Source organism: Platichthys flesus, chromosome 7 (genome assembly GCF_949316205.1).
Source record: "Platichthys flesus chromosome 7, fPlaFle2.1, whole genome shotgun sequence".
NCBI lineage: Eukaryota > Metazoa > Chordata > Actinopteri > Pleuronectiformes > Pleuronectidae > Platichthys > Platichthys flesus.
Window position 1 is genome coordinate 15,528,527 of NC_084951.1, and position 23,945 is coordinate 15,552,471.

General features: G+C 42.8%; 2 protein-coding genes across 3 annotated transcripts; both read right to left on the minus strand.

Moving 5' to 3' along the window:
- Positions 1-166: 166 nt before the first annotated feature.
- LOC133956325 (dihydropyridine-sensitive L-type skeletal muscle calcium channel subunit alpha-1-like) lies at positions 167-19,865 on the minus strand. Its single transcript, XM_062391274.1, has 45 exons — positions 19,495-19,865; positions 17,838-17,943; positions 15,048-15,187; positions 14,768-14,901; positions 14,530-14,682; positions 14,246-14,451; positions 13,723-13,826; positions 13,463-13,608; positions 13,296-13,377; positions 13,041-13,201; positions 12,736-12,961; positions 12,424-12,631; positions 12,199-12,319; positions 11,976-12,090; positions 11,783-11,882; positions 11,572-11,641; positions 11,060-11,192; positions 10,841-10,970; positions 10,689-10,748; positions 10,093-10,199; positions 9,883-9,970; positions 9,405-9,512; positions 9,228-9,280; positions 8,995-9,141; positions 8,547-8,748; positions 8,302-8,460; positions 7,755-7,865; positions 7,580-7,663; positions 6,863-6,910; positions 6,282-6,308; positions 6,059-6,184; positions 5,823-5,888; positions 5,583-5,674; positions 5,328-5,487; positions 5,104-5,231; positions 4,886-4,982; positions 4,377-4,479; positions 4,142-4,243; positions 3,919-4,052; positions 3,452-3,577; positions 2,842-3,035; positions 2,685-2,749; positions 2,246-2,292; positions 2,079-2,153; positions 167-1,640 (listed from the first exon to the last, which is right to left on the minus strand). The coding sequence occupies exons 1-45, from the start codon at positions 19,677-19,679 to the stop codon at positions 1,329-1,331; spliced, it is 5,541 nt and encodes a 1,846-aa protein (XP_062247258.1). The 5' UTR covers positions 19,680-19,865; the 3' UTR covers positions 167-1,328.
- Positions 19,866-21,273: 1,408 nt separating this feature from the next.
- tmem9 (transmembrane protein 9) lies at positions 21,274-23,945 on the minus strand. Of its 2 annotated transcripts, none has more exons than XM_062392760.1 (6): positions 23,821-23,945; positions 23,571-23,718; positions 23,266-23,357; positions 22,562-22,670; positions 22,116-22,247; positions 21,274-21,884 (listed from the first exon to the last, which is right to left on the minus strand). In XM_062392760.1, the coding sequence occupies exons 2-6, from the start codon at positions 23,661-23,663 to the stop codon at positions 21,744-21,746; spliced, it is 567 nt and encodes a 188-aa protein (XP_062248744.1). In that variant the 5' UTR covers positions 23,664-23,718; positions 23,821-23,945; the 3' UTR covers positions 21,274-21,743. The 2 variants fall into 2 exon arrangements, with proteins under 2 accessions (XP_062248744.1, XP_062248743.1); XM_062392759.1 differs by having other exon boundaries at positions 23,571-23,696; positions 23,821-23,918.

Sequence of the window (23,945 nt, forward strand, 5' to 3'; positions counted from 1 at the left end):
ATCAAACCTCCGCCTGCGCTCACCATCTCATCTCGGAGTCGGTCTGATCGTTTACAGGAGCAAACTCACCTGATATGTCGGGTGTTTTCATTCTTCAAATCCCAGCAGGAGTTGTCGGAGTTTTGGTTTGTGTGCAGAAAAGAAAAAAATGAACACAAATAAATGTTTAGATGATTTATTTCTTCTTTTTTTTTCCATGGTGGAAACACTAGTGTGACATCAACCCTAGTGGCACAGATCCAGGAGGGAAGGACAGTTGAGGTCAGACGTTGAGCTGTAACGTCTCGAAACATGATGTCGTGTACGACAGCGAAACAGGCTGACCAGACGATAATGTAAACAAGAAAAAAAACGAGCTCTGAGAGGCCTGTCCTGTTTGCATTTAGGCACAACACATGTAACAAGGGCAACAAATTATGCCCAATGCAATTTTGAAATGAATTAACAAGCTTCCAAGCTTATTCCACCATACTCCAGGTATACATTCTCTGTACAGGTCAAACTAAACCCAAAGGTACGACATTTACGTAAATGAAAAACAATTGAAATAACGTCAACACAGCTAAAACACGAGGTGATTATTAATAAAGATGACATTTACGTCTATTTACTCCCCAAATAAATAAAAAAATTTCAAAGGTTCCTCATTAAAATCTGCTCAAATCAACTGTGTACAAAACCAGTTGTGAGCAGGAGAAAACTGTGATAAAAAGTCATAGACTAAAAGTCAGCAGGTCCTAATGAATCAGAGGACACTGCTTCACAAACCTTTAAACGTTTAGCACCAGAGCCCTTAAATAAAGAGTGTGAACTGAAAAGTCAGTTGAACTGTTCCGGACCTGGTCGCACAGAAACTCAGTGGAGTCTTTTCCCAGCGCCCTCACTGGACTCGGCTCGATAAACACGGTGTCTGCTCCACACATTCACCGAGTCACTTCAATGTCCTACCTCTCTCTCCGAGACTTCAGACACTCAGCTCGCTCACATGGCCGTCTTATAAGTCTGTGGAATGGATAACCTCCAAAAAACGCTACAAAGAAAGGAGAGCGTCAATCTGTTTGCTCTGAGATAAGGTAGTGTTTTTATTGGTGTCAATAAATCTGAGGTTTAAGAAGATGCTTCATAATCAGATATTCTTTCTCCTTAACTTAGTTAAGTTAAAGCCCCTCTTGACAGTATATCAAACCTGGGCCTTTTTTAAGGCCTTGAGTCAGGTTGGTAGATACAGATTGTCACATGGACGTCAAGTTCGGTAAAGTGAGGTAAGGTGGAGCCACCTGCAAGAGTAAAAACCACATGATGACCACGTAGAACTCGAGTGACAGCCTCTAGACTTTAGAGTCGGCCTCTGCCTGCTCAGGTACAGAGGGAACCACGGGGATGGGACGTCTCTTCCTCCTCACAGCCGGGTCTGGCTGCCTCGTTGCCTGTTTCGCCACAGATGGGCCAGAAGGAGGTTCAGGGACGGCACGTCTCTTTTTGACGGAGGTCATGCTGCCGGAGCGTTCGTTCAGGATGCCCCGAGCCATTCCTTCCATCTCAGCCATGGGGACACGCATGGCATCAGCCATCTCCTGCTTAGAGGCCGACACAAAGTCACCATCTCTAGCCAGGGAGGCGAGACCGCCCTCCACTAGAGCCTGGAAGACAGAACCATGTACAGTGATTGTTTTAATGAATGCAATTCATTTTTTAATTTCTTTTATATTGTCTTTCTTAAATTAGTTTGGCCTTGTTCAGTTTTTTATTTCCATGTATTTTGTGAAGAACTTTGTAACTTGTTAAGATATTTTCTATTAATGCATTATTATTGTTATTATAATTATTATAATTATTACATTATTATTACTCTATTGTAAATCTCTTACTCTAACTGTGCTGGTTTCAACAAATCCAATCAAAACCTTGAAGAAATAAACGTCATCAATCCAAGTCTAAACTTAATCTGTGTCGATGACAGAGCAGAGAATAGTGTTATTATTATTTCTTATGTATGATAGATGGGAAAATGAATCATCCATACATCATTTCATGATGAATAGTTATGATTCAACAGTCAGAGCTCTTTCCTCACTTACCTCGTGGACGAGCTGGTCGGCTGCAGTGTGGGAGCTCTGACTCTGATTGTCACCATAGTTCGGGTCATACGGGAACTGCAAAGAAAAGAACATGCATTCATACATCGTCTGCCTGAGCTTTTCTCCATCATGTACACTAGACGACTTCCACCTAAATCAAATATTACCTGTGTTCTGTCTGTTCTCACAGGGAAGCTCCATGAGCGCCTGTTACCTGAACAAGGGGGAAAAACGAGGACAATGAAAAGCTGTCCAGAGAAATCTATCAAGAGCTGTTGACTGACTGATGAACCAGGTTGTAGCTTCTCAGTTAAGAGGATCTGCTGCTTTACTTTGTCCCATGATATGAAACTGATTATCTTTCAATATGTCACTCTGGGAAAATGGGATGTTTTGTTTTTTACTGTTTTTTAGTAGTTTATAGACCAAAATGTTGCTCAGTTAATTAGGAACATAAGAGATATTAATACAAAATATTGTGGGGGGGCATAAATCCTTAAATCTTTAAATCTTATCACTTGTTTTGTCCCGTTTCACTCTTTCCATCATTATGTATTTCACAGGAATCATAGGAACCCAGTTTCTGTGTCAGCCCTCTGCACATACCTGGCTCTGAGTCCTCCCTGGGATTGGAAAACTCTAGAGGACTGCCCTCTCTTTCATATGAAAAACTAAAAGACAGAAAGAGTGAGCACCCATCAGACACAGTCACTCACAGTGAGCAGGGGTCCTCGCCGCAGATGGGAGTGTGTGTGATTCTTACTCTGCGAAGGCGTTGTTGTTAGTGTTGTTCCTCGTGGCTGAGGGGTAATATTCGGTAGTGGGGAAGTCCGGTGGAGACTCAGGTTGGCTGTCAGAGAACTTGAGAGGCCGCTGACTGGTCATCTGTTGGGACTCAGCGTTGGTGGGTTCAGAGGAGAATGAGTCCACCCGGTTACCGAACAGACCATGTGTGCGCTGGAAACACAGAGACAAGCACACAAGCAGGTACAATCCCATATCAGTGCACATGGTAAATCTCCCCTTTAATATTTAAAGATTTTTAAGTTTGTTTCAGATTGTTATCATTTACTTCATCACTTTATTGATTTAGCAGCATTGCACAAAAACTACAGGATGGATTTCCATGAACCCTGATGGAAGGATGAACTATGGGTCAACGAAGACTCCTGGAGTTTTTTTCCCACTTTCTTTTACATTGAGACATTTTTTTATGTTTTCACCAATTCCTAAGGAATCATTTATGGATCAAGAAGAACAGGGATGTATAGGGTACTGGTATTTATGTGTGTACAATATGATTGAACTTAGGACTGTTGGCGAAGGTATGCACTCTTCGGTGTGCTGCTTTAGTTTCAGAAAGTGCTTTTCACCTGGTAAATTCCCTCTTCTCCAGCCTCCTCCATGGCTCTGTCCAACTCTTCCTCATTCTGCAGGTCTCCTGAAATGGTCCTGTGCATCTCTGGAGCGGCCTCTTCATCGATACTCCTCAGCCCCGCCTTGAAAAACATGGAGGATGTGGAGAAAATGAAGAGAAGCAGCAAACAGCACCGTGTCCCCAAGGATAGAAAGAAGAGAAAAGGGGTAGGTGAGACATTAGCTGGGCTACACTGTGAGCTAAATGGAGTGATAACAGCGAGTTTCATAAAAGCTTAATAATACAATATTTTATTGATTTGTTTCCACTAAAGTTTAAAAAGAGAAAAACAATATGCTTCAACATTTTTGCCAATAGTGCACATACTGCAAAAGGTTTATCATCTCTCTTAAATGACGGATTATCAGTTAATGTGCAGTGATTCACTGTCTGACCCCATCTGACCCCATGATGACTGCTCACCTGGATCTCTGGGCCTGAGGCGTTCTTCTTCGTGGGCCTGTAGCCGTAATACTCCTCCTGCCGCTTCAAGAATTTGCGTAAACAGTCCTGGAGCAGGAAGGTGGCGTAGAATTTCCCCACAGTCACCTCATCATCTATGACCAGACGCATTACAGTGCAATCAGGTTTGTTTGTTATTTTTATTTTGTTTTATAATTCACTGATTCAATTTATTCAGACTCACCTCCTATCGGGGGGATGACCTGGTCTAAGAGTTTCATACTGGTGCGTTTCCAGATTTTCTTTATGATGGCCCTCAGCTCCTCATTGGCCTGCTCGAAATTACCTGTTCAAAACAACCCAAGCGAAGTTTGAATGACAGAACAACAGTCTGTGTATCATGTCGGAGTAAACAAACCATCCATGCGTTCCCAATGGATTGATATGAACTGTATACGACAGGTTCTGCTGCACTGCACCTTCAGTTTTGATCTTGAGAGCCGTTCTGACCAGAGCAAACAGGGTGGCGTTGAAGGTGACCGTGCCGTCACTGTTGAGAGGCATGTTCATACCAACCAGACGCTGCAGACAGAACAAAGAAGGAGAAAAATAGTACTTTATATTTAAAGTTTAAATACTTTTTGGTGTTTTTTTTTTTCCCCCTTCTAGTTTCATCAGCTGACCTAGTTCAGAGTATTTATCAGGAGAGGAGGAGAAGGGTGCACCTGGGAGGACCCCTACTGGAGGTACTATGTATAATTCGTATACGTTACATGTAGAACACCTGTAAATTGATTTGGGATATACAATCTTATGTCTCTCTTCTTGTTTATAATGTTTTTAAATGTTAATGTTGTCTATTTGCAGTGATTTGACTGACCTCTAAATGTTATTATTAAACTTTCATAACTTCCACACTCTCCCACAGTGGGTAAATTCACTGTAGTTCAGTTTATATAAAGTACACTTTAGTTTTGATTGTCTGTACCTTGCACGCAGCTCGATGAGGACAGAACTTGCCAAAGCCCAGTGGAGGCTGGATGCGTCGCAGCAGCGTCACCACATCCAGATGTTTAATTCTCCCACTGTTGGATCCGAGACACATGATACAATCATCTCAGGGGGCAGACCTTTTAATCTGACCTAATCATGGGGGTTAACTGAACATGTATGCATTCATTGATCTCAATTTGAATTCAGGCTCACGTGGCTTCGGGGTCGTATTCAGCCCAGATCTTCTTAAACTCATCCAGATGATGAGGACCGAGCAGGGACCAATCACGGGTCAGGTAGTCAAAGTTATCCATGATGACGGCGACAAACAGGTTGAGGATCTGAAGCAGGTAGAAATAAAACACCTTTCTGAGCTCTTCATTCATCATGATCATGGCTCAACTATGACACTAAATACTAATTCAGTTGCTCCTCACCAAGAATGCACAGAGACAATAGAAGCTAAGGAAGTAGAAGACAGCGAAGTTGGACCCGCAGGTGAACTCCTCTCCTGGCAGGAAGTCAGACTTAGGGTCACACTTCTTCCCGTACATCGAAGCCATCATGACCTCCTGCCAAGCCTCTCCAGTTGCACATCTGGATTCATAAATGCACAAAAAACCACAGTGAGAATTTGGCCGTTTTTGCGACCTGCAAACAATGAGCTTTGAGCTCTGCTCAGGTGGACTCACCGGAATAACATCAGAACAGCCTGAGGGAATGTCTGGAAGTTGTTGTTGCGGTTAACCTGGGTGCCATCCACTAAGGCGACCTTTCCGAAGATCTGGAGAGACGTTAAAAAACCCAGGCAAGATGAGTGCACCCATGACAAACGCAGAGACTTGTCTCAGTGGTACTCAATGAAACATTTAAACAATCTACAGATATTTACAATGTTTTCAGTTAGGAAAAATAAATACTGAAGAGAGTACCTGCATCCCGATGACAGCGTAGATAAAGAAGAGCATGATGATGAGCAGAGCTACGTGAGGGAGAGCCTGTGGACAACCACCAGACGGGTCAATTAAAGAGAGTTAAAAGTGGAGAATAAAAAGAAACATGAAAATAAAGACAGCAATTTAAATTAAAATTGCAAGTTAAATTATAATCAGAATAAAATAAATACAAATAAAACCAAAAGATTAAAAGCTAAAAAAGTGTCACAGACCTGGAAGGACTTGATGAAAGTCCAGAGTAGATTACGGATGCCCTCCGAGCGGTTCAGCAGCTTGACCAGACGCATGACACGGAAGAGTCGGAAGAACGTGATGGAAACTGAAGCGTTTTCTGAAGCCTACAGACAAACAAAATAAAAAACTGAAGAATATGACTACGAAGAAAAGAAAAGAAAAACATTTCTAGGTTCAAATATCTGGAGAGTTCACTCTTACCGCAATTACTTGCATAGGATTCGTCTCCTGCACAAAGTAGAGGTGGAGACATATTGTACTGTCACACAAGTCATATTTGATTATCATTGTTGTTATAATAGCATTAATAAGAGGCACATGGCAGACATAGCATTAATCTATTAAATACTATTAAGATATTTACAGTTTTAAAGTAGGGTTAACATCAGATATTACAATATTACAAAGCTTCCAGGTCTTAGTAGCTGTAAAACGAGAAAAACAGCTGCAGTTTGTAACTCATGCGAAATAAAATGAAGAAACAATACACACACTTCGATATCAGACATATTAACAGTTTTCAGTCATTCAGTCAATATTAATACTGCATGTCTAGTATACAGTGTTGAGATGTAGCCCTGTTTGTATAAACAGTATGAGCCATACTGCAACACAACACAGCTGACGGCTGGGGGCCTCATCTCACATGAGACACGTTCACCAGCAGTTTAAACCACAAGCGGTTCACTACAGTATCACCAGGGTTTAGTGGAGAACGCAGTGGTGTGCTCACACGGCAAGGCTCATGCAGCAGTGCAGTGCAGTGCAGATCAGATATTTACAGCACAGCCATGGAGACAGTACAGTCCTCCACTGGAGGCCAGGGCAGTCTGTGGAGGATAGACAGATGAGGAGTGAGATGCGCGGAGGACAGAGGGATTGATGGGGGACAAGATAAAACAGGAGGAGGAGAAATACAGGAGCGAGAAGATGGGACATTCGACATCGGAAATCGCCGTGAGCTCGTGTTTGTGGATGAAAACGATGGAGATGATGCAGTGCAACAGTGACAAGAGAAAAATGAGACTGGCCAGAGAAGACACCGGGCGTGTGTAGTACCACTTCAAATAACCGTAAACCTCTTAGCTGATACTGTGCTCTTGTCAAGTGCTCAAACCACACATATAGAATATTAATTTGGTGAACATGAATAACTGTGGGCTTCGTGAAGGAAATGGAAAAAAAACATCTGCGGTTGCAGGAGGCACGGAGGAGGCTGAGCGTGGGGGGGGTGAGGTAGAAATGGCCAACGACAGTACTGACCAGGTCCTGTGAGCTAGTTCTGCTGGCACCAATCAGCTGTTGGGCCACCATTACATGCTTCTGGGTCAGAGCATTGAATAAATACATTCAGTCATTTCAAATCAATTCACACTATTGCCTGGGGAATGTCTCGTGAGGACAACACAAGGGTCTTTCATATACAGCGTCTGTAATGAGAAGCTCATGACGTGAGAATAGATTACAATAACAATATGTGCCTTGTCAATCGTACTCACATCGACTTCGCTCAGGATGACATCAACGACGCTGCCGATGACAATCACGAAATCAAAGACGTTCCAGGGGTCTCCGAAGTAGCCCTGTGCAGAGGGGCAGAGAGCTGGTGAGACAGTGGGACACTAGACCGAGGGGGGGGGACTTGAAACAACATAGAGCAGAGTGAGCGTTTACTCTCGCTTTGAAGGCCATGAGCTTGAGAATCATCTCGACGGTGAAGAGCACGGTGAAGATCAGGTTCAGCATGTCTGACAGCTTGGTCACATGGTCGGACTGGTTACAGTGCTGGTGAGAAGGGAGAGAATATTCATTTCAATATTAGTAGGGGCTTTGTTTTTAGCCACAGGAGACGCATTCAAGGACACAGCTTTGGCTGGCGTCAGACTCTTAAGTCACAATTAACTTGGTGTGTAGTGTGTTAGGATAATTCATAGAAATCATGGCCAAATGATAAAGTGGAAGTATCCTTTAAAAATAAATAAATCAGGCCCATGTTGAAAATAAGACAATTTAATCTCATCTCATCTCAATATCAAGTAGTTTCAGATTTATTGGAAAGTTGTACCGTCCAATATTTCACATACTTCCTCAAACTTGCACATGATTTTAAACAATCAAATTATGCAACAAACACAGAAACAATTTCATTTGGTCAAATAAACAATTCTGCCCACACGGAACATTGTTTGTCAGAAACCTCTTAACAACAAGATTTACATACCTGCATCCCCAGACACAAGGTGTTGAGCATGATTAGGAAGAACATGAGGTACTCAAAGTAGCAGGAGGTGACGATGTACCAGACCCTGTACTGGTAGGGGTTTTTGGGGATGTAACACCTCAGAGGACGAGCCTTCAGGGCGTACTGCACACACTGACGCTGAAGAGGGACACAACACAGACAAAAGGTGATTTTACTGGACTCTGTCACTGTCCATGGCGTCACCTCCGCCTGTCTCATTGTACCTGGTTCTTGTCCAGCTCACAGTTCTTATACTCCTGCTCGCCCTGCTCCTGGAAGGTGACGATGACGAAGCCCACGAAGATGTTCATCATGAAGAAGGCGATGAGGATGATGTAGATGATGAAGAAGATGGACACGTCCACGCGGTTGTTGAAGACGGGACCCATGTCCTCTGCGTCTGAATCGATGGCTCTGTACAACAGTCTGGGGAGACACATGGGGTGATGATGAGGGTGAGGAAGATGTGAAAGCTCAAAGGTCAGACCTACAATCAGGATAATCTCTGCAGATGAAATATATAAATCATTGGATTAAAAAAGGATCTATTTGGCTCCTTTTCAATCCCTGACATCTCAATATCCACGGCAGGACATATTCTGTCTTCTCACTCAATCCAAATAGTCTCATCGAACAGACAGTTAGTTAAATCAAAATGTAGTCTGTGCTTACTTTGGCCAGCCCTCAAATGTGGAGACAGTGAAGAGAGCCAGCATGCCGTTGAGCACATTGTCAAAGTTGAAGTCACTGTTTTGCCACTCTCTCTTGGCCAGCACTGTGTCCTGCAAGGAATTCTCCATGGGCTTCAAGAAGGATCCCCTGAGGGCACACACAGCGAAGGGTCACTCCAAAATAGCGTTAAGCTTTTGATGGATTATTAATATCCGAGGAGATGTGCGACTTACTGGCATTCCTCCCCGGTCATTTTGGACGGGTCTGTGCAGCTGTAGAATTTACCCTGAGGGGGGGAAAGGATTAGTGGCTCATTTAATACACATGCAGTCAGGCCTCTTTACTTATAGTGCATTCATCTGGAAATGTGATCTTTTACAATTTCATTCCACATCTGGTGTCAAACCAACCTTAAAGAGTTGTACCCCGATACAGGCAAACATGAAATTCAGCAGCATGGTGACCAGGACGATGTTTCCGATGGTTTTGATGGCGACAAACACGCACTGGACAACATGCTGTCGACACAAACCAATAAACAATACAATATAACAATTACTTGATTAGTACTATACAAAGGTAGTTCAATTTCCTGCTACTCTATACTACTCTAAAATATCAGGGATTACTAACAATTAAACCACTGGTGCAAAATCAGTTTGGCACCAGTTGTTCCATTGGTATTAATGAAATAAATGAACTTTATCAGTAGCATTATTATATTTCAGCAGAACACACATTTAAGACCTTTTATAATCTCAATACTTTTAAATTTTAACTATGTCCTCATTGCTATTAAGGTATTTATGTTTAAATAAAGGATATTACAACATCTTGCACCCGGGAAACATAGACATCTTCCCATTGGAATCCTTGCATGTGTTCTACCTTTAAGCCTTTAGCTCGGTTGATGGCCCTGAGAGGCCTGAGCACCCTCAACACCCTGAGAATCTTCACCACAGAGATGGCACTGGATCTGCAGGGGACACATGACAAAACATAGTGTTGATATGCATGTTCGAAAAGAAAACAATAGAAGATAATTATTTGGAGAGAAAGTATCAATGGGAATGTTCCATATCTGATGTGATAACTCACTCCATTCCCATAGACAGCAGGGAGACTGACACCACAAGCAGATCCAGGATGTTGAAGGAGTTACGGCAGAAAGAGCCTGTGTGCATGAACGCTCCGTACACTGTCATCTGTCAGTCACATACATCACAGTTACACAAATGAATACTGAGGCAAAATGATCTCTGTTTAAACTTTATTTTTAAAAAGAGGAAAATTTGTGTTGCATTAAATGTAAAAATCTTTCTAAAGGTACTTCCAATCAATCACTGAATTTAGTATTTACCATTAGGCATATCTATGAAATAATATAGTTATAACAACCTTTACTTATATAGCATTGTTACAATTTCACAAAGTGATTTACATGACAAAATGACTAAAGCAATAAAAAAAAACTATTTAAATGCCTAGTAATCATTCGTCATATGCAGTGCAGTAGAGTAGGTAAATTGAAAATGAATCACGTTGTCTCAACATTGTCAAATAAAGAATATGAAGAAAACAAACATCACCTGCTTCAGCAAAAATTTGATTATCTGTTATTTGGTCTCTCGACGACTGAAATAAGACATTCAGTAAGATGAAAGATACAGCACATGATTCTCAGCTGTATTTACCTTGAGCACAATCTCAATGGTGAACACGGTTGTGAAGACGATGTCAGCATAGGCCAAGATCTGGAAGAAAAACACAGACAGCAGGATTGATATCAAACGCGGCCTTCTCTCAAGCGTTACTGTCGGTGTGTCCTGCTGGATTTGACTATCACCTTGTTCCTGTAGGACTTGGGGTCGATGGGGTCCTCAGCTGCCAGGGAGATGGAGGACAGCAGGATGAAAAGGAGGATCAAGTTGGTGAAGGACGAGGCGTTGATGATCTTGTAGCACAGCTTCCGGAACCTGGATACCAGCGAGGAGCCCGATGTCAGCACACACATATCGTTTATTATCATGTTAAATATATTTACGAGGACAGTCGGGGTTCTCACTTGTTCTGAGGGCCAAAGATGAAAAAGGAGCTGGCTTCAGGCAACGGAACTGCTTCTTCTTTCAGCTGCAGGTCGGCCATCGGGCGGGGCCGAGGGCTGAGGGGGATTGCGGGCTCCTCCTCCTCGTCATCACCTACCAAGTGAAAGAAAGCAGGTTCAAAATTCTATACTTATTCGTGGTTTTCATGTTACAGAATCAAAGAGAATTTAGGGTGAAAAGAACAACTGGTGATTCGACCAATACTGAATCACACAGTGGGCTTTATATGGTCGTCACCAGAGCAGTGTGAAAATAGCCTGACTTTAGCCTCTGCTTTATACTCAGCTCAGGGAATTGCCTGAGTCTAATTATAATGAAGGGTTACTATACTTGTACTGTAACATCGCCAAGACAGCAGCCCTGGTAAACAGCCAGTGTAATGAATACAATTCCCTGTAATCAGTAAACCCCTGCTGCTGCATCTGCCCTGCTGAGAGAAGGAGGTGGGAGATGCAGGAGAAGTCGAGGTTACCTGGGAAGTCGGCAGGTGGGAAGGGGTCTTTCACTTCATTGACGTTGGACTCAAATTCATCAATTTTTAGCTGAAAAAAAAAAACAAAAAAAACAATCATATGCCTATTGTATATATATACCTAGTGTACGCATTGGCTTCGAATGCACTAGATTTATGTCAGTATCTAAGAATAGATGTGTGATATGACACCAGTAAAACAAACACTAACCTTGGCTGTGGTGGGCATGCCCTCCGTCTTGGCTCTCTGCTCTGCCAGTTTCTTAGCAATCCGCTCCCTCTCTTCATCGTTCTTGTCGGGCATTTTGGACCTGGAGGCCAAGCGGGGGAAAGAAATAGAATAAAGCTGAGCAATGAGTCGACAGAGCAGATAATGTCAGCCGGGTTGACCTCCCTTTATTCACCTCAGTAACTTCCTCTTCAACTTCTCCTCTGCCTTTTCTTTCTGAGCCGACGTCAGACTCTCAGCCTCTGCCAGGTTGTCGACGGCGATGGCCAAGAAGACATTGAGGAGGATATCTAATTCCAGAGGAGCTCAGGAAAACTAAATCTTTGGGGGTTTTGTTGACATGATCGCTACGTATACAATTTGTATCACGTCACGTTGTGAGCGCGCGTGAAGGATACAGTTTCCACAGACAAAGAGGAAGATGAAGTAGATGGAGACCAGGATGCCAGGGATGACAGGCCCTCCATAGGCCATGATGCCGTTATACATGATGGTGGTCCATTCCTCTCCTGTGAGGATCTGAGACATTTAGACAATGACTTTCCATCCCATCGCAAAATCAAAGGAAAAGCGTGCTGAGAGTTTAAAAATGAGCAGACAGGAATCAGCGTCTCTAGCCTCACCTGGAATACACTGATGAGGGCCTGGGGGAAATTGTCAAAGTTACTGCGACTGGGTCTGTTGTAGGGAAAGTTGAATTTCCCCCCAAACACCTGCATGCCGAGGAGCGAGAAGATGACAATGAAGAGGAAGAGGAGGAGGAGCAGGGAGGCAATGGAGCGGACGGAGTTGAGGAGGGAGGCCACCAGATTACTCAGAGGGGTCCAGTACCTGCAAAGCAGTTTAGAGAGGGGAGGGTTAAATGACGATAAACAAACATTGTGACTTATTGAATTTAATGCAACATGATGCTTTGAGGGTTTACTGGACTTTACTTTGTGACTTTAAGGATCCTCAGCAGCCGAATACACCTGAGTACCGAGAAACCCAGAGGGGCCACGGATCCCACAGACATCATGATCATCTCCAGGATGCCGCACAGCACCACGAAGCAGTCAAAGCGGTTAAACAGAGACATGAAGTAGGCTCTAGGACCCAGAGCATACATCTTCAGAAACATCTCGATGACAAACAGCACCAGCAGCACACGACTGGCAACATCTGTCGAGAGGAGAGAGAATGGATGAAGCCAAGAGGGAAATAATCAATGTAAAAACAAAGAGTCATGTTCATAATTAACCTTGTAGGGCAGTGAGGTTTTCCGACTGGTGGTGGTACTCGGTCGCTATGGTCAGGGTGTTGAGTAAAACGAGGAACATCACCAACCAGTAAAAGCCCCTGGTTTTCACATACACCAGGCACTTCATCCTGAAGAAGCGATTCCAGCGACGGGCCAAGCGGCTAAACACAAAAAATAACCCCCACGGCTCACCGTGACAAACTGCTGGTGATATTACATGTCAACATTTACACATTTACAGAGCAGCCGACTCACTAATAGTAGATGACTCGACTCTTGCCTTCCAGGCCATACAAGCTGTCTGCGTCAGAGTCCCCGCTGGTCAAAGGCAGCAGACCTGACAAGGAGGAGAGAGAAGAACTGTTGGCATTCCACAGAATTGCTGCATGGGATTGGAGCTGAGCAGGTCCGCAGGTGCTCACCTTTGCCCTCGCGATCGGCATCCAAGATCTCAGCGTGAGTGATCCACTCCATGTAGCCATGCAGGTCTTCATCCAGCTGCTGACGCTCTCGCATCTCCTGAAACTCTCCACGCGACCTGGCCTTTTCTCTCTCTTTGGTAAACTCTCTGAGATGTGAGACGAGGAAAAGTTAAACAGCAGAAAAAAAAAAGGTTGTTTTGTTCGAGGAAAGAAGCAAAAATGCTGACGGTAAGAATGAGAAAAGATAAAAGTCGTCTCACCCGCTGAGCACACCCAGAACCAGATTGAGCATGAAGAAGGAACCAATCAGGATGAGGGGAACAAAGTAGACCCAGGGCCATTCGTATCCTATGGCATCATTGACCTGAGAGAAAACTCTGCGTTAGCCACACATGCTGTCATCTGTTGGGTATTCTCAATAGACTTTTGTTACGTTTCTTACAGCACTTCCCTAGACTCAATGACTCAATGACCCCTCAAAGCTCTCAATAATACAGTTGAGTCCTCATCCGCTAACACACACATTCATACAGTGGATGGCAGCACTTTCTCTATTATACACCACTGCTGGCACAGAGAAAACACTGAGAATTGGGGTTCAGTGTTTTGCCCAAGGAATTAGGGAAAAAGGGACTCAAACTATTGACCTCATCGTTAGTGGACGTTCCGCTCTACCTCTTAAGACCGGCCTAAAATGTTGATGTGTTGGTGGTTGAACAAAAACAAATTCCCCGGGCCACAAGATTGAATAACACTGCAGTTCATGTTGGAGCAGTCACTAACCCAGTAGAGCACTTTGGTCCATCCCTCCATGGTGATACACTGGTAGACAGTCAACATGGCAAAACCAATGTTGTCGAAGTGGGTGATGCCATTGTTGGGACCTTCCCAGCCGGGCCGACACTCCGTGCCGTTGATGAGGCAACGGCGTCCGTTACCGGCCTGAGCACACGGAGCAGGCAGCTCAGCCTCTGCTGTAGCATAGATATCTGCAGGCCAACGAAAAGAGATCAGTACAACATAATGTACCACTTCAACTGTGTCTGATTATGACCTTTAAGGCATACTTGTGCCGGTGTAGTAGCAGGTCTTATGCATTTTGCACTTGAAGAGCTCCAGGCCCATAATGGCATAGATGGTGACCAGTAAAAAGACGAGCAGGGCGATGTGCAGCAGAGGGAGCATGGCCTTGAGGATGGAGTTCATCACCACCTGCAGGCCTGAGGGGGAACAGTGCAACCAAAACATCACAGTACTGTAATAAAGATTTGGTGGCAGAGACTCAAAACGGGCCGAACACCTTACTGGGGACTCCAGAGACGAGGCGCAGGGGCCGCAGCACTCTGAAGGCTCTCAGTGCCTTCATGTCGAACCCCCCACCCTTCTCCACTGGAATGTCGACTATCATATGGATCGTATCCAAAGCAAAGGTGAAGAGTCTGCGTGGGAAAAAAAGATGACATTCAGCAAAAACTACTGAAGACTGGACACAAAATATAACATGTCTGCATATCAACACAATTCAAATTTTTGCAAGATTCTTTGGCAGCAGAGATGTCGGCCTGCAGCACAGATCTCATCTCACCCCATGAAGACGATGACAAAGTCCAATATGTTCCAACAGTTCCGTAAATACGCGCCTTCGTGGAAAAAGAGCCCGTACGCCACTATCTTCAGAAAGCACTCTAATGTGAAGATGATCATGAAGATGTACTCCAAACTCTCCTGCAGAAAGACATTTACAAACCAGGGAATGACATTTCGTAAAGCTCACAACCCTCAGGTTACATTCTCTGGAATGACTTACACACCACTCGTCTGCTAATCATTTGATTTTCCATTATTTGCCTGTTACTGTGAATCTAAAATAATTTGTGCAGTTACTTTTTATATTATTTCAGACAGTTTTTGACCACTTGAAGTCGCTGTCGATGAGGACAATCTCAGAGAGCTTCTCTGATGTAAATAAAGTTGAAATTGAACGAGAGATGAACTAATTTGCTCTGAAAGCCGGTCATGACCTCACACAGCTTAAACAAATATGTGGCTCATGAATCAGTGATGAATTAACCTATTTTAGCTTCGACATAGAGAGATCCTGAGCTAAAGTAACAGACATGTATTATGCTTTACCAGATGCATTTTAGGAGGGTTTGATAAAAGCATATATTAGTAAATCTGGCCTGAATCTGTTTTTTTATCGTCAGGGTCGATTGTTTTTGGGGACAAACAGCAGACTGACACAGAGGGGCTGTAACATTTCAGAATCGTATTGTTTGGATAAAAAACTTCTCTGCTTCATTACTTCTGCCAAGGGGGATACATTTTTTCCTGCATTCATTTTTTTTTTTTTTTTTTTTTTTCCGCTATCAGGATTTGAAAACAATTTTCCATGAAATGTTGTAGACACCCGGTGAAGAAACCATCATCTTTCGGTGCGGTTCTGGATCCGGGGGCGGGTGCAGATGGATATGAGAGAGGGCGTTTTTCTAAAATTTCCGTGGATTTCTCAGAGAATAATTCATGGATCTTGATTTAAAAAAAAATCTTGCACGTTTAAGGGACTGATATTTATGTGTGTGCAATTTCCTACAGATCCAAACAAAAATCCTGATCTAGTGAATTTGAATGTGGTGTAATCAGGGGACTGTCGGGCCTTGGAGGAGGTCTGCGCTCTACCGAGGGAAAATCCAGGTGTTGATGTGCAATACAAATATTGTCGGAGAAGAAGGGATGATGTGAGAAGAGAGGGATTTTAGCCCCAGCAGAGTTCTTTGAGAAAAAGTTATAAATTATAAATGAAATGCTGTTTATTTCCCTTTGATCCTTTCAGGGCAATAATATCGGGTTGAAACAGCCGGCAGCAGCCCCCAAGCCCCTGGTCAATAACAACCTCCAAGGCCACAGCTGCACATGCATTGACAATAGTGCGCACATTTATAAACAAAATAAATGTAGAGCAACAAGTAAGGCTGTGCTTCTAAATACCGTAATGTACACTTGTACAAACGATGACTGCAGTTATATCAGACTACATTTGCTGATTGTCATGCATTGGCTGTAGTGGGCAGTGGGGCCGACCTGCTTCCAACAGCACCAGTGCTGGTGTGGGGTAGTTGTCAGGGTGTAGAGGGGTATATAGGTTGACTAGATCCTCTTACATAGCTCGCCCCTGAAGAATGGCATGTAAGAAGAATTTGGCAAGAGGGCCAAAGTAAAGATATTGAAGAGATGGTGTGAGCTTTAGGTTCAGGTGCCTGATAACTCAATGAATTTGGCCGCAGTGTCGGTCAATTGGTCAAACAAGGTTTATATGAGCTTTGACCGGGTGATTTCATGGAGTCGATAGAACGCGTGGAGGATTTGTGAGGCGGCTGTATGTTGACACTTAAAACCAGATGTCACGGCCTCTCAGAGACATAGATCCACAAATCAAGACTCTCGCAACGAGCCTCCTCAGAACCATAACAACTGTCAATACAATGTCAAATATCCAAAGAATGGCAAGATATGTCCACTGTGGAGCAAAGGTTCATCTTTTGCTCACAAAGGCACTTTCATTCTCCCCAAATGCAGCTCCATCGATTGTATAATTCAGTCTGAGACCTGTGATACATTATACACAACCTCCCAGCAATGTGAACACATATGAGATTTCAGTTATAATAGTGTCTGAGAAAACAAAAGTGGCATTCAGGGGACAAATTTAAAATAAGGAGTCATGAACATCTTACAAACGAGACTTGTTATCCATGTAGTTGAAAAAATGCATATATTAAGTTACAAATTTAGGCAAGTTCTGATCACAGTTTAGGGATAAACCAATCGCACGCTTAGTTGTGCACAAGTTCCACTGCAGACAAATGTGACTCCAAATAATCAACTGACTTGTGTCTGGAGGCATTTGAATTGGTTCTGGCACCGAGACCTGCAGTGTCCATTTCAGACACAGAGCAATCTGACTTTGCTCGATTAAAGGAATTGAACACATGAAATCTGTGGGAAAAACACTTGAATTCTTTAGAAATCAGTGACTCTGATAATATTTAGTTTCGATACCCATAACCTTTGTGGTTAAAGAACTGTTTGTTTTTTTTTAAACTTGCCTCACTCGCATTTTATATTTATATATTTTTTGTATCTTCCCCAATTTAAGTCTGGCTTTACAAATAATTGGCTTATCTTTTTAAATGTTATTTAAACATAATATGTTGTATTTTTATGCTACTGCTTATCATTTTATTATCGTTCATCTTATTCTTATTTTTTATTATGAATTCATATTTATATATAATCACAAAGAAATATCACTTTCATGGTCCTGGGCATGATACATGTCTGTAAGAAGGGGTGAAAGGATCATATTTATACTCACCAAGTTTTCGTTGGTGTTATTACTATCTTCTTCGGGCATGGGCAGGAACACAGCCAGAGCCACACAGTTTGCAAAGATGGTCAATAAGATGATGATCTCAAAGGTTCTGGACGTGGAGGCTTAGGATCATAACAATAACAAATGAAGAGGACTGGTAAAATCCCAGTTTACCCCAATAAAAAATATTACAAAAGGGGATGCCGTTTACCTGGAAATGACCCATGATGCTAATAGTAGAGTGAAAATGGAAGGACGAGAATTATTTTTAGAAACTTTATCTGTGTGATTTTCTCTGTAATTTTTTCTTGATGTAAAGTAACAACACATATCCTGCTGACACTGATCAGTGGCTCTAAATGCTGCCTGAAACCTCATCCCTAACTGGGCCAGCAAAGCCGTCACAGTCAATGTAATCCTGTCCATAGCGCTGCTTCATTCCCGTCCATAGGGGGCTCTCTGAGTGAATTCCCCTGCCAGGTCAGCATCATGTCTGGGTGTGAAGCCGCGGGACAGCTGCAGAGCCCAAGAATATGACCGAACCATTTTAACACACACTGCTCATCAGGAATAAAACTCTTTGGTTATACTGTGAACTAGTTATTGATTCCTATGTCTGCTAGCAGTATTTTTTTTAAATACTATGAGTAGAACTTCAGGAGTTTTTGTAGATTTCTAATTTTACTGTAATTACAGCACTAGTCTTGTATTACAGATCCCATACCAAAGTGATTATACTGTGGTAGTAAAAAAAACGCATGACCTGGTTGAGCGTATGGACATTTCACTGTTACTGTTCAGGAACTATTTTCACAGATGAGCTTTCAATCTGTAGTTGATCTATTTAAAATGTGAACATATGGAATTTGTCGTTGAAAAAATATGATCGACTGAATCTATTTTGGAAAAGAAATGTGTATAATCCAGGAATGGACTTCATGCTAAAACAGGAAACCCCCCAACATCACTCTGTAGCCTGCCTTGTCTTCATGTGTTAGGCCTCACAGCAATGCAGAGCAAAACTATCTCCACATTAAAACCATGTCATCTGGTCAGGACCCTTGAGAGGCTGCTTGATTAATAGTTTTTGCACGCTCGACGTAAATAGATTAGCTCAGGAAACTCCACAGGAGAAAACACAAGCTTGACTTTGACGCAGGGCGGCCAAATACATGACAGAAGTGAGTTGGCTTCATCGCAGCTAAACCACACAGCTGATAGGTCACTGCCATGTAGACACATTATTTCTGTCAATCCTGGTTGACAGTGATCTTGACCAGAACACATTCTGTTGTGATAACTTTACAACACCTTGAATAATGTAAAATCACAATAATGGTTTAAATAGTATTTCTTGTACAAGACTGAATAATGATATTGAGTTTAATTGGTATATTTTAAACAAACGTTGACTAAAGTAGTCAGACTGTTGTGATTGTGTGTGGCCCAGGTATTATTTAGGTTGCAGTGTCCTAAATATGTTTACAGTCATATAATGGGGCCAAAAAGAAAGACTCATTATGTAAATCACGTAATACAGTACAGTAGGGTTAATGTTGCGGTAAGGGTTATGGTTACACAAGTAGTGGTTATTGATAAGGTTAGAATTACACCCCAGCAAATGTCTGAGTGTGTTTGTTTGTGGAAGATAAAAGGATACTTCCACTCTACGATGGTAATGCAGGCCTTGCGGAAGGGATTCTTGAGGCCGAAGATGAAGAGGGTTCTCGCCGGTCGAGGGTTGCCCCCCGTGGCCTGCAGCTTCTTCATCTTCTCCCTCTGCTTCCGCTTCAGCTCCTCTTCGTTCATGATGACCGGCTTGGCGGCCTCTCCGTTGGACGCCATCCTGGTGCTTCCACCTGAGATAATCTCCCACTCCACGAGAAATTAGTCCTCTCACAGTATAATCCCAAAAGTGAGGCACGCTATAACTCCCTGCTGTGAAGGCCCGTGGGCTCCTGGCCTGCCAATCCTGTGTGCAGTCCTCCACCGACCTCTCTCCCCCTCTACTCCTCTCCCTCTGACTTTGTCTCCCCCATGCAGAGTGACAGGCTCTCCTCCTGGCTGAGGGCCTCTGACAGAAAAAGCCCCCCCCGACAGGGGGGAAATAACAGGGGCTCAGGGTGGCTGGAGGAGCAGTTGCTCCTGCGGCAGGTTAAATTTAGACTGTGAGCCACTGACAGGCCATGCTTGGGGATGGTTATGAGGGCGGGGTGGGTAAAAGCTGGAAGAAGGGAGTAGATGGGATCAAAGGGGGTTGGGGCAGGGCAGCAGTGGCAGGCGAGAGCACAAAGGCGAGGACTGACAGTTTGGGGGTGTCTTACAGATGCAGAATACCCCCACCAGCCTCCATTTCAAAACATATTGAGCCCTCAACAAATTTTCTCTGCTTAAACCTTAAACTGTGAAATGAGAGTGAGCAGAGAACAGTGTTAAGACTCTGAAGAGTTTTGGATTAGATGATTTCTCTATGTACATTTTCGTTGCAAGAATTTTATGGCACGTTTTTTTTTTCATTAAAAAAGCGCCAAAGGGGAAATACAAATTCGTCGAAATACAATAGGGCGATTTATCGCACATCTTCAAGGAAACTAGTCTGAATGTGTTTTGGGGGAATAAAACATCTTACTTCTGTTTCCACAACAGCTGAAGAAAACAGAACCAAGGTTAACTTTAATTTGATGATAAATCTGCGTTTTCTCATGGTTCAACTCTAAACAGGTTGCCCCCATACTGTGTGCTCTGTTGCCCCCTAGTGCCAATAAAGCGTAGCAATGACTCAAGTAGTGGAAAATCTGCAGCAACCAAAATAATAATTCTAAACCTCCAGAGGCATGGAGATCATTTTTACACTCAAGGTTTTTTTTATTTTTATTTCACATCAAGCAGAATGTATAGATTCAAGCATTTGAATATCCATTGATGCTAGAAATTAATAAATATAAATACAAAACACTGATAATACCACTGATGTTTAATTATACACAATTCAAACAAAAACACTTCCGTGATGAAATAAAGCCTCACAGCTAAACAAAAAAAGTTCAGCAGTTTGTAATAAGCGTGAGGTAATGTATTTCAGCTTACCTTTCTTATTTAAGCTTTGTTTTGTAAAATGTGAAGGGGAGCATACAACATAGTGATGCACACGATGGCCCTTCAAGGTTCGGCCGTACCTCACCGCATTATCAGCAGCTCTGCTGATTTAGGATATTCTCAAGTTAAGTTTTAAGTTAAAGTTAAAGAAACATAACTTTTACATAGACAACGATATATCTGCAGTAGTCTGTCTCTTACATTTTGCAAGATGACAAAAACCAAGATTTAAGCGCCAACGTCAAAGCTTTAAAATGACAAAGCCCAATATGTACAAGACATTTTCTAAATTAAAAGTGCAATTTATACCAATTATTCCCAGAGCTACAATATAAATAACATATAATTTTTACCAAATTAAAAAATGTGCAATACTTGGAAATAGAACGATATGCTTTCTACCTCATTGGCAAAAACGGATCATTCACAAACACAAAGCTTTACCTGTTCAGCTGTAACATCATAATTTTTGCTACAAGGAAAAAAATACTTAATTTAATATCATATTAGCAAAGATCTGATCAAAAGTACCATGAAGAGGCTTAAAAGCTTTTCAGAGTCTGGCTTCACAGAAAAGAAAAGTTCTTACCATCAAGCCATTCCATATGTAGTAGTCGTTAAGAGTGCAAAATGTAACTTAGCCTTTAGTGTCGCATTTAATAAATACAAAATATCTGCTTGTTCGATCAGTGCGTTGAAGCGTTTCTTAGTGAGGAAAGTGACAGTGGAGTGAGTAGTAGTACAGCTGGGGCCAGTGTGCTGGACCAGATGAAGTAACCTATTCTAAAGATGTTAAGAGGTTCGTCGCAGGGTTTAGCTGAGCAACTTGTGGCGATCAAAAACAGTCTTGCGCTGCTCCTGGACCTGTTTCTTCCAGCGCTGCTGTGCTCCTTCGACACGCTCCAGCACTGTGTTCCCTTTCGCCTGGCTGCTGTCCACCGGCGGACGCATCTCCTGAACACACACACACGCAGAAAACCACTAAATTAAATACACGCTTGTGTTGTAGGTGTATAAAAGACTAATGTGTAAGATTTAGTGGCAACAAGTTTCTGCACCCTCTCTTGAGTGGCCTTCACTTTATAACAACCACGTTGAAGGTCCTCTCTAAAGTGACGACAACTGATTCCCCCTAAATCCTACACAGTGGCCCTTTGAGAGAACACGTGTTGTTTGAGTGGTTACCTCAGAGTCCTCCTCATTGTGCAGTGGCTGGGTGTAGGGCTCGTGTTTGCGGATAAGAGGATCGACCAGTAGCAGAAACAGCATGTAGAGGAGCAGTGCGCCCACAACAGACAGGTAAATGATGATGGTTACCTGAGATTGACAGGATCAAAAAAACATTTAGAAATACAGACATTATGTGAAGTTGACACTCTGCCTACACGCTCGCTCAATCGCTCCTCTGCGCACTGGCAGCCAATCACAGACCGGGAGGAAGACTCTGATTGGATGTTTTATGTCCAATCAGGCCGCTACCACAAGAAAGGGATTTTTTATCATATTTGATCAAGGAAGTTTATTAAACAGACTTTATAAAGTTTGTCATGACATGTTTTGTGACATGACATTACAGTGAGGATGAAATACAAATAAGGAAAATGACACATGGCTACAAAGGTCCTCGGTACCTTGATGGTGTTGCTGCTTCGTTCCTCGTACTTGCACTCACACAGCAGGCAGTACGCCTCGACATCGTGCCCAGGCACCGGCATAGGCTCCACTACATGGAGGCAGTTACTGTAAAACACATGAAAGCAGTGCAGTGAGGAGTGGACCATGTGTTCAACCTCAACACATCAGCTAAGTGATAGAAGACATTAAAGGGGTAGCTCAACCAAAAATGAAAATTGACTCATTATATACTCAACACTATGCTGATGGAGGGGTGGGTGAAGTTTTTGAGTCCACAGAATACTAAAGGAGTTTCAGGGGTCCACTTCTTCAAATGTAAACAGAAGACAGAGAAAGGGCCTAAATGTTTACTGTGATGTCAGAGGACATCTGGACTGAAAACACAGGGTAAATGATGCAGTTTTGAGTCTAATTTCAATGACGGGGCTTACGGACACTTTGATGACACAAGCAGCATGGAGATATTTCTTGTTTTGACTGTTGTTTTCTTACATTTGAGGAAGAGATCATCAGTTACTTCAATAGTATAGGATTTGGCTTCAACACTGTTTACCCCTGAAACTCAAAAAGTGTTTTGTGGACTCCAACACTTCACCCAACCCCCCACATCAGCATAGTGGTGAGTGGATAATGAGTGAATATAATTTGTTTGGGTGAACTAACCCTGTACACTATTTGCTAAGGTGAGGGTTTCTCTTACCAATCCTTCTGGGACACATTTCTGTTATAGATGTGGCCAGTGATGTTCCTGTAGGGAGGGCAGATGCATTTGCAGCGAACATCTTCAAAGTTCTGCAAGTTAAGAGGAAATTTAAATGTTTAAAAAGTGCTCAGTTCAATGATTACTTCAACCATCGATTTATGCTGAAGCCATTTCTTTTAATGATTAAAAAAAACACACACACAGTCCCCCAAAGTCCCCCTCAATCCAGCTCCAACATCATTATTATTAATATAAGGAGAGCAGAGAAGCACACAGAGGGAAATGGATGATGCAGGTTTTACCTTCGCTTGTGTGAAACCAACCAGATTCAGCAGAATAACGGTCACTACTGCGACTATGATAATGGTCCCGGATCCCGCTGCACCACACAACATCCTCCCGGGGACGAAACGATCTGCACCACGCCTCTGTCAAAACACAACAGACAGCCTGGTACACACGTTCACAGATTAACCGACCATCATTGACCTTTACAGCGACAACAGACGAAAAAGACTGACTTCAGATCAACTAGAAAAACGATTAACTTACGTTGTATTAGAAGCTGAAGCTTAATTTTTTATTTTTTTGCTGCACTGTTATTTTACAATGCAAATTAATGTTCAACCATTCTTCCGGGTTTCGTTACGTTCGATAGCAATGCGCATCCCCTAACC